Source organism: Juglans microcarpa x Juglans regia, chromosome 7D (genome assembly GCF_004785595.1).
Source record: "Juglans microcarpa x Juglans regia isolate MS1-56 chromosome 7D, Jm3101_v1.0, whole genome shotgun sequence".
Lineage (NCBI taxonomy): Eukaryota > Viridiplantae > Streptophyta > Magnoliopsida > Fagales > Juglandaceae > Juglans > Juglans microcarpa x Juglans regia.
The window spans coordinates 3,322,734-3,333,964 of record NC_054606.1 but is presented as its reverse complement, the minus strand read 5'-3'; the positions used below and the strand labels follow the sequence as shown (position 1 = coordinate 3,333,964).

The window sequence follows — 11,231 nt, the reverse complement described above, 5'->3', positions numbered from 1 at the left end:
ATTTTTTGTTGGGTTTTCGAAATCACATTCCACGCGACTTTTCGCGTCATCCCGACAATGTTCGTTCTTCGTCTAGGAGGGCTCTCGTGCCCTCGGCTCCCCCGTTTCGATTATCAGTTCAAATCCTGTTTCTATCATCGAAACATTCGTTTTTCAGTTTTCAGGGATCGGACTCCGAGATACCCCTGCAAATTCTTCCGAGGCTCAGACCAACTAAACGGGTAATGTGCTTGTTTGATTTTAACCTGAATTTGTTAAAAGGCTTTGTTTCTGAAACGTGGGTCGGACACTTTGTAGGCCTTTATGGAGTGCTTCCATGGCATTTTCAATTGAAGCTTGGGGTAGACTCTTCACGATTCCTTTGGTAATTTTGCTGTTTTTGTTGGTTTCGAATTGATAAATTTGCAAGAGCGATTGTGCCTTTCTTTCTTTCTTTCAATTGCTTAAAATGTGGGTTCTGTTAGGATTATAGTTCAGGAGGGTCTGAGTTTAGGTCAATGGGGTGTGAATATTCCTCATACCCCTCGTATGCTTGATTGAATTTGAAACTTTAAAGGAATGGTGGGCAACGAAAGTTTTGGATTGGAGAATTTGCATCGTTGTCATTCCTTGTCATTGCTTAACACCCACGCAATGGTTTATGGGACTGACCGAGTTTCGCTTCTTGTGGTGAGCATGGTGGAAAAAGTGTTCAAGCATATACCGTGATTAGTTGGTGCATAATCCTAAAATTTGAAGATAGAGACGTTTTTTAGACCTGTCAATGTTTTGCAATGGCTTCTGTCTTTTGTGGGAGAGACTTGCTGCCATGGCTAAGAGAGGAGGCGAATAAGAAAGTTATTGTTTGCTAGACACTGATATAAGTATTTTCCTCCCTCAATAACTCATCATTGTTTGGCCTAGTAGTAGGTGTCTATCATTGTTTGGCCTAGTAGTAGGTGTCTCCTTGATGGAGTCTATGCTCCTTATCCTTGATATTGGGGTTTTATTTTGCGGCAAGTGGGCAGTAATCGATATTGTTTCTTCTTTCAATGCTTTCCATTATATAAGACTAGGAAGCAAAATGTCTGACCTAAGTAGATGTTTCCTGGATGGAGTCTATCCTCCTTATTCTCGATACTGGGGTCTTATTTCGCAGCTGGTGGGCAATAATTAAGACTGTTTCCTGTTTCCATGCTTCCCTGTTATTTAAGATGAGAAAGCAAAATTTGTGCATCATCAGATCTTTGTCTATTGGATGCTGTCACGGTAGGACCTATGATCTATGCCTATATGTATGGCAGTGGATTATTTTTGCAACACTCTTTAAGGCATTGAGTATTATTCATAGGAGATATTTTTTCTCAGAAGTATTTTGCCAAGCTAGCATGGTTCTGCATCTGCCTATGCCCACTGCATCTGGACTGGACACCTTGTTCATTAAACTATTTGGGTGGAGAATCCTAACATACTAAACATTTGGCATTGCTGATTCTCAAGAAAGTAACAATCTGACCACCAACGAACTGTAAGTTTTAAGACGGATTATATATAGCTGAGGACAAGTCCCTCTCTTTTGAAATTAGAGCAACATGGTTGTGGACCAAACTGTAAAACTAGGTAATGTGGTTAGATATATTTCTTGAGCCATCAGAACATATTTAACTCCTGTACATTCCGGGCTGAAATTTTGTTACTTGAATGGTTATTTGTGGTGGAGCTGGTTTATTCTTTAGATAACAACCGTACTCAGTGGCCTAGTCAATGACATACTTCAGTGTCCTTTATAATCATGGTGTTCTGGTATTTTGTTTTTTTTAAATCCTTCTGTAAGTAGCTACATGATCAATTTAGAAAATCAGCTGAATCCTTGTGAAATGCATGGTGCAGTGAAGAAGATGAGCAGAAAAGGGGGGAACAAAAAGAAAAAAAAAAAAGAAAGAAACGAAAAGAGAAAAGCCTCCATTGACTTCAATTGCTGAAGAAAATTGGATAAAGATTAAAGAGTTGCATTTGTTCGATGGCATTTCATCAAGGGCAACTCCTTCAACTCTGTAAGTGAATGAAAAGTTTAATTTCAATTTCAATTGAAGCAACTTAATTTTCTCTTTCTGGTAAATTAATCATTTCTTATGTGGAATGTCATATAGAAGACAACTCAGTCTTGTTAGTCGGTGAGATTTTTTTTTCCCCCTTTTTAAAGAAAGCAACTCAGTCCTCGTCTTTGGAGAACATCGCATGATTCTGCAGATTAATCATATAGGAGAATTCTGATGATCCATAGAACTTGGAACACAAAACATGAACCTCTTTAAAAACTGAATTTGCTTGCATTTCTGATGAACCGCCAAGGGAACCATCAGTACTATGGAATCATGGATCATCAGTACTATGGATCACCAAGGGAACCATGTATTTGCTTGCATGAATATGGAGATTGTTGCTACAGGTATATGCTGCCCATTTTATAAAACTGTTTTTCTTTGAAATCCCAGCCATCAATATGATGAGCATGCTTCCTGCACAAACTTTATTGGTTCACAAGCTTACTCGTGAGTGTGCATTTAAATCTAAAAAGAAACTTTCAGAAATTTTTGTTTTCTAGTCACCCATGGAATCCTAGCTGTTCAACACTGTTGGTATTTAAGAATTGAAATTTAAGCACATGAGGTTTTGGTCGGGAAAATTTTCAGAGCTGTGGGCTGGATTGGATTTAGAGATAGGAGGAGATGATTTTAGATGAAAGATGAAAGATGAATAAAATATTGTTAGAATATTATTTTATAATATTTAAAAAAGTTGAATTGTTTATTATATTTTATATGAAAATTTTAAAAAATTATAATGATGAGATAAGATGAGATCAAATATTTTTTGAATCCAAATAATGCTCAGTAATGTTTTATCTTGGGTTTCCATGACTACGCATGGCATTTGACTCCAAGATATTGTCTGGTAGAAGACGGGTGGGCACAAAGGCGTCCAGAATTTTCTTGTGATGTGACATTGGATGGTGTACATCACTTTCCACGAAAGTTGTAGATTATTAGAATCGGTTTTCCCGCCGCTTTAAAGTTTGTAAATAAAAATAAAAGTAAGAGAAAAAAATAATAAAAAAATAAAAAATATTATTTTAATAAAATAGAGAAATAATAAAAAATGAGATGTATAATATTTTTTAAAGATGAATAAAATTTAAAATAAAATTATAAGAAGTGTCATTTTTAACTAAAAGCTTAAAATTTAGATAATCGGATGAGAATGCTCTAAAATCTTTAAACTTGAGAACTTTTGACTAACATGTGAAACATTGCACATTGTTTTTTTTTTTTACCATGAATTGCACTGTATATATTATTTGGTGAACATTATTCTTTTATTTCTCATGCATTTCTTTATTCTTTCAAAAAAATTTTTTTTTCATCTTTTTTATTTTTACCCTGAAGGTTTCTCAGTCTCTTGAAAGTTCTCTGTTTTTATTTTTTATATAAGAGCAATCTCTTGATGTCAAATAGTTAGTAGTTTTATTAGTACAAGGAAAATATGAATTTTAAAGTAATGCTGGGTATAAGTTTTAAATATATAAGTATTTTTATAAAAAAGTGAGTCTCATCAATAAAAAGTAAATTTGTCACATTTTTTCACGGCGAGATTCACTTTTTTATAAAAATCTTGTACGAGGTTTATGCATTGGGGTTTGTATATATCTTTTCACTTAGGCTGCATTTGAATGTTGAACTGAGTTGAGTTGAGTTGAGAAGATAAAATATTGTTAGAATATTATTTTTTAATATTATTATTATCTTAGAATTTGAAAAAATTAAATTGTTTATTATATTTTGTGTTAAAATTTGAAAAAGTTATAATGATAAATTGAGATGAATTTAGCTTCGAAACCAAGCCTTATCTAATATATTGGTAGCTTCATATTTTGTTTGGCGCAACTGACACGTTAAGGGCTCGAGAAAGAAAATAAAAGGAGTATAGACTATACACTATAATTGCCTGTTCAAATTTTTAATATGAATTACTATTCGGTTTCTCAAAATATAACAAACCGAATATTCTATGGGCTTTTCAATTTTTAATCTTATTAATTGTCTTATGTAATTTGCGAAATTTATCAATAAATCCTATATTCTATGAAATAAACTAATGGCTAGCTTATTGCGTGATATTCTATGAAGGTTTGACAAGTATAAAAAATGTGTAACATTAATTTGTAATTATTCCTGTTTTATATATTGTAATTTTTAAAATTATTTTTTAGCTGATGTAGTAATTATATATTTTTATTTTTAATTATTATATTTTAAAGGTGACGTGTCGACTTTTTAATATATATTGCGTTATTAGATGCTTGATTCTGACGACATGTGATTAAGGACGTGGTTAATTTATTTGTGTAAAATGATCATATTGATGTGATTAATAGAATTTATAAATGTAAATAGTAAATTGATAAAATTAAAAAAATTTAAGAGTTAATTTTTTGAGCTAATTAAGTGCTGGATTGGGTAGCTATCTCAATATATTTCATCTTATTTCTTTTTCAAACATAATTGAAACATAAACACTTTAAAATTTCAAATTTTTAATTTTTTTATCTGATCAATATAATTTTTCTAAACTTTTTAAACTAAACATAAAAATAATAAAAAATTTTCAAATCTTAAAATAAAATTAATATTAAAAAATTATATTAGGATAATATTTTACTTTTTCTTTCATATTCTTCAAAATTTAATATAATATTTAAACTTAAATTATTTTTCTACTTTTAACAACTATTTTATTATCTGTGATATCGATGGAGATCTGTTTGAATACAAATGTGAGATTTAATTTTATCTTTCATCTTATCTAATTTTAATTAATAATTTTATTACTGTTTATAAATTATCTCAATCGATTTTATCTGATCTAACTGGCGAAACGGTCCTGCCTACCCATCCCGGTGAATTTTTACACGTATAACATCTTAATTTTACTGCAGCTGAGCTATGTTACAGCTTTTCATCCCTGGAGCTGAATTACCCGACAGCTCAACCCGATGCAAAAGACTCAAAACCCCGTTCTCATATCTCCAATATCAGCTATTTATCCCTTGAGAATTCCCACTAACCACGTCAAGCCCATTCTCGTCTTTTCACTGAAAATTGACCCTTTTGCGAATCCTAAAATATCCACTGACCCCTCTCTCTCTCTCTCTCTCTCTCTCTCTCTCATAAAAAATAACCTAAAAAAGCTGAAACGAAACGCTCTTGGTGGGTCATTGGAGCAATCGAACCGATTTTCTGACTCAATACCCGATCCAGACCGTCATCTTCTGCCAATCTAACGGCTCTCATCACTCGGTGTAGTGGTTAGTTGCTCTTCCCTCCCCGCCCCAAAAGTGGTTTTTATCATAAACCCTAGCCGATAGAGACCAGTAGTCTGTCTCTCTCTCCTCCCCCCTCTCTCTCTCTCTCCAACAAGAACTTCGTGAACCTCCATAACTCTCTGATCTTCTCTCTCTCCCTCCACCCCCCCTCTGTCTCCCCCTAGATCTCAGGCTCCAAGATATTTTGATTTTGATTTTCAATTCTGTTTATTTTATTAAAGATGGATATATCTTTGCCTTCCGTTTCTTTGTGAATCTGTGTCGATTGGTACCTGATTTGGGTTTTTTTTTTTTTTGCTCTTTTTCCTTTTGTCGTTTCTTTTTCACGTAGTTGTAAGTTATTGTAAGGTTTTTTGTACCGAAATAATTTTGGCCCGTATCCGGATCCGGATCCGAGTTCGTGGTTCCTAGTCTGGAACTCGTCTTAGTTTCGGTCGTGGCAAATGGCGAGTCTACAGGATTTTCTGTTTCCGAGAATTTCGTACTCGTTTTCTTTGCATGATTATGAAATCGGTATTTGCTAAAAAATCGGGGTCAGAGTTAAAGTTGCAGTTGGAGTGCGGGTCGGTGTTTGCGTTTGAGTCTGCGATAACTCGGAGATCGTCTCGGGGACTCGGTGGGTTGAGAGGGTATACGAACCGAACGACGTGTTGTGCCGGCTTTCCGGTTCGTTACCGCACTCCAATGCCGTCGGTCGGGATGAGGCGGACCACGAGGGTGTTTGGGGTGGTAAAGGGCCTGGACGGTGGTGCCAGGGTACTGCGTTCCGGGCGACGCCTGTGGCCGGAATCTGTTGAGGGAAAGCTCAGGAGAGGCAACGATGGTGAAGAGTGGTTCAAGCTCGTCAAGAACCCCGGGAACAACGGCGGCCTCGGGTGCAAGCAAAGTGGCTGGGCCCTGGGCGGTGTCAAAAGAGTTACTGCCGTTGAAATCAACGATGCTGACGATTGCAAAGCAGAGGAGGCTCCGATATGTGCTAAGAATGCTGTTAATGTTAACCATAGCGTTGACAAATTATTTGGGAGGGTTTATAGCAGAAAGAGGAGGCGAACAGGCACTGGAAGTTACGATTTGGGTGATTCAAAGAGAATGTACGGGCTTCAATTTTTTCGTCGGCAAAGGAGAAAGATCGATGGCAGTGAAGGTTTGGAGATCGATGGTATTGAGGGGTTGGAGGTGTTCCTTCCCCGTCCTATGCTTGCGGTTGTTGGCGCTGGTGGTGGGAGCGATTCCTTCATAGTAAGTTTTTTGTACTCCGTTTTGACTTACGTGAGGAGGGCCACACTGAGATTGAATAAGTTCTCTGCATTCTTGAGCTCTGAGCCGATTGCCAGTGTTTATGCCTTAGGTGGAATTCATTTCTTGCGGGTAAGTCTTGCTGATATGATTCGCCAAAACTGCATTCTTGTGAACTACTCAGGTTTATATTTTTTTGGGGGAGGGGAATTAAAAAATTTATCCTAATATTGAGTTTCACTTTATGTTGTTTTTAGGTTAATTTTTCCGTGTTTTAAATGTTCTTCAGGACCCTCCCATCACTAGTGGCTCTGGAATGTGCAAGTTTTTTGGGGCCATAGACTTCATACCCTTGTTCTCTCTGGATTTTTCTACAGTTCCTGTGTGTTTTATGTACATGCATTACAGGATGGTTATGAGGTATAAGTGTTGGCCCTTTGTTCTTGCGAATAACTCGTGTGATGCGGACACAAGTGGTGACATGATAACAGACAGTGAAGAAGATGAGAGTGAAGAACGCGGAGTATACTTTCCTTCTGAGAGAGATCTGTCTGCATCTTTGATGGATCCATCTGAATGCAACAACATGGTGCATGAAGCACATAATTTGGAGAACAGATTATTACACCCATCCCTTAGAGCTTCAAAATTAGCTGGTCGGTCTGCACAGTCCAGGAATTGTTTAAGTTCTCGTGGTTTCCGGAAGAGGAGGAGTTCTCTGAGGAGGAGGAGAGCTAGAAATCCTTCTGCGGTTGGTGTACACAAACCTAGTGGAGCTGTAGTTTCTGATGCAATTCATAATAAGATAAATGGTATGCCTTTCTCTTCTTTGGTTACAAATAATAAGATTAGGAGCCCAGTTCGGAGTAGTTCTCTTAGACAAAGTAAAGAAGAGAGTTCTACCTCATGTGGATCCAGGCAGGACGTAGATATATCTTGCTGCACTGCAAACATATTGGTAATTGACTCGGATAAGTGTTACCGAGTAGAGGGTGCCAATATTATGTTAGAAATCTCTGCCTCAAGGGAGTGGCTTCTTGTAGTCAAGAAAGATGGATTCACAAGATATACACAAAAGACTGAAAAAATTATGAGGCCGTGTTCTTGTAACCGATTCACACATGATATACTGTGGAATTTGGATAATGGTTGGAAGCTAGAGTTTCCCAATCGAATGGACTGGTTCACTTTCAAGGATCTTTACAAGGAATGTTCAGATCGAAATGTTTTGGTTCCTACTGTGAAGAACATCCCAGTGCCAGGGGTTCTTGAAGTACTAGACTATGGAAATAACAATGCTACTTTCTGCAGACCTGATCCATACATTTCCATAAAAGATGATGAGGTCTCTAGAGCCATGGCAAGAAGCACTCCAAATTACGACATGGATTCTGAAGACGAGGAGTGGCTGGAAAAATTCAATAATGACTATCTTACGGGGAATGATATTCATCATCATGTTTCCAAGGATGCTTTTGAGTTAATGGTTGATACATTTGAGAAGGCTTATTACTGTCGTCCTGATGATTTTCCAGATGAAAAGGCAGCCTCTAATCTTTGTCTGGGTCTGGGTGGGAGTGAAGTAGTAGAAGCTGCGAGTAATTACTGGATGAAGAAACGGAAGCAAAAGGGATCAGCGCTTGTCAGGGTTTTCCAGGTAAAAGCACTAATATAATTGCAATGTTAATTTTAGTTTTCTAGGTTACATTTGCATTGTGTCAATAATACTTTAGGCATGTGTTATTTTGTTTATTTGCTTGTCATATATGAGAAGATTATTTTTTATTTAGTACTTCAAATTCACTAAAACCAAAGGGTGTACCCAAGTGCACAAGAAGTATGTAAGAACCACCTAAATAAGAGAATTTAGTTTCTTCCTTCAGATGTGAGAAGAATATCACGTACTAGAAAAAGAGTTTCCTTGTACTGATGTATGGTGGTTGAATGTAATGCTATCGGCATGCATATAAATTTTCTATCAATGGAGGAGCTGGTGTCACTTATCTTCACCTCTCCTATCTTTTTGGGTGAGGTTGATGTGTATTTTGTCAACTTATAAAGCAATTCTGAAAGGGGTTCACTTTTTGTTTGAATCAAAGTTGAGCTTCTGATGGCATATATTTACTTTTTTTTTTTTAGCAAAAAGTATACGTGAGGAACATAAAATGGAGAAATGTTGCAAAGAAGATGAATCTTAACCATTACCTCCTCCCCATTTGTACTTCTTGCTAATACATATTTTATGCTGGTTGAGGGTTTTTGAGATACTTCAATATTTCATCGTGTGCTTCATTTGAGGTGCATTTCTTTGAAAATGTAGAATAGAACATCTCCAACTCCCATTCTTCTCATCCTCTTAGCTGTTGTGGGCTCAAGAACTTGGTTAATTAATGTAGCCAAATACTTGAAATCTAGAAATTTACCTTATCCCAAAACCCAAAGGGAAAAAAACCTAGACATCTAGAGGAGTTGTATGATACCCATATTGACTGATCAGTGATAATGTTAGGTGGTGTATGAAATCTTACATTACTTGGGAAGGAAAAATTCTTGATCTTTATAATGGTTCTAATGGAGCTCCAATTGTATCGAGTAGTCCTTTTGTAGTATAGGCCCAGATGTGGCTTGGGCCTCTCTTGGGGTATTACATATGGTATCAGAGTGCATCCTAGACATAAATGTGAGACGCAATCCCACCTACGATAGACTGGCCTGACGAGGACGTCGGGAATTTAAGGGGGTGGGGGAGATTTTTGATACCCCATACTGATTTATAATGGTAGGTGGTATATGAGATCCTGCATTACTTGGGAAGGAGAAGTTCTTGCTCTTTATAATAGTTTTTTTGTTGGCACCGGGAACTGAGTCCCTGCTAATCCCGGAGATGCACAGGCCCTCAGCAAGGAGTTTGCGCAAGTGCACCTTGGATAATTCAAGGGAAAAATCCCTAAGTCCAATGGCTCCTAGAGATTGTTTGCACCCTATGAGATTTGAAGCTTGGACCTTGGAGGGAGCATACCACGCCTTTACCACTTGAGCTAACCCCTAGGGGTTCTTTATAATAGTTCCAATGGGGTTCTGATTATATCATTAATTAGTCCTTTTGGAGTATCTAGATGTGGCTTGGGCCTTCCTTGGGGCAATACAAGCTGAGAAATAATGTTTCTTTTTGTATCATTTGAAGTGGCCATTTGATTAGTGTGGATTATTTTGCAACACAGGGTCATCAAGCAAAGAGGGCACAAGTGATTCCCAAGCCATTTTTACGAAAGAGGAGGTCATTCAAACGACAGCGAAGCCAACTTGGAAGAGGCAAACCACCAAGTTTTTTGCGAGGTAAGCTATACAATATTAACATTTTGGGACCTGAATGATTTGCAATTCTATAGTAGTGATAAGGAGAAAATTTGGTGTTTAATGATGATTATTTTGTTTCTTATTAAATCAATATTCTAAGGTGTTAGTTGGCACAAATGTATTAGTTATGTTTTTTTTTTTTTTTAACAAGTAAGAATAAAGTTTTATTAATAGGAAAGAAGCATAACCCAAGTAACAAACTAATCAAATAGGTACTCTGTTTAGAATGTTTATTTCTCCTTCTCGGCCACGAGTTTAGAATGTTTTTCAAGTGTGCAATTGTAGTGACATGCAATTGTATGTTATTACTGGTGATACTTTTTCCCTATGAGATAAAACAAAATTTGTGAAAATATGACATACAGAAATTCTGGGTAGTAAATCTGCTCAATCATGTTGAGGTGCAGTTGATTCTTCATCTAAAAAAAGGTCATGAATGAGATCAACTTTGATCTACCAACTGAAACATTTTATGGTGGCTCTGCCTAACTTGAGGAAAGACCAAATTGTTTATTTGCAAAGATAGACATTGTTGGATGCAATAGTGGTATTTGTAAAAAAATATAATTGAGACTTGTTTGGTTGAAATCGTGTTTGATTTGGTGCGAATGAGTTGTTGGGTGTTTTTACCTTTGCGTTAATAGCTGCACTTCATCTTGTATTATTTGCAGAAATAGCAGCTGAACGAGATGCTTTGGAAGAAAAGAATTCTATGCTCAAAGTCAAAGAAGCTAATGCGTCTGCAAACAGATCCGTGGAATTAGCTGTTCTCAAACGTAAAAGGGCTCAGTTTCTAATGGAGAATGCAGATTTAGCTACTTACAGGGCCGTGATGGCATTTCAAATTTCAGAAGCAGCTCGAGTTGCTGAATCAACAGATGCTACTACTACCAGTTATTTTCTCGACTGATGGATGAGGTGTTCCTGATGCTATTCAGAATGGCGATTTTTTTCCCCCTTTTTTAAATTACAGGAAGGATTGCAGCCCCATGGCTGGTTTTGAAGTCGTCAGGAAGGTTACCTTTGAATGATTGTAATTTTGTATAGATGTTGATTGAATGTACATCCTGTATTATTATATGTTCACACCAATCGTGTACAATGGGGGTTAGTTCATTCCCTTAGGGAAAAAAAAAACAAAAAATAGAAAAAGAAATACAAGAAAAAATTTGAGACGTAGGTCATACCGATGTCTCTTAACTCTGAGGAGATTCTGTTTTAAGAATGTGAATATTTAGAGAGATGTATTCTGCATTCTGTGCTTAGTATTCTGAAA

The 11,231-nt window shown here is 36.6% G+C and overlaps 1 protein-coding gene across 2 annotated transcripts; it reads left to right on the top strand.

Annotated features, from left to right (window-relative positions):
- Nucleotides 1-11,202, top strand: LOC121238619. 2 transcript variants are annotated; one of them, XM_041135574.1, is made up of 7 exons: nt 1-221; nt 298-341; nt 1,870-2,033; nt 5,895-6,730; nt 6,888-8,255; nt 9,820-9,934; nt 10,627-11,202. In XM_041135574.1, the coding sequence occupies exons 3-7, from the start codon at nt 2,000-2,002 to the stop codon at nt 10,863-10,865; spliced, it is 2,592 nt and encodes an 863-aa protein (XP_040991508.1). In that variant the 5' UTR covers nt 1-221; nt 298-341; nt 1,870-1,999; the 3' UTR covers nt 10,866-11,202. The 2 variants fall into 2 exon arrangements, with proteins under 2 accessions (XP_040991508.1, XP_040991509.1); XM_041135575.1 differs by having other exon boundaries at nt 298-364.
- The last annotated feature ends 29 nt before the right edge of the window (nt 11,203-11,231 follow it).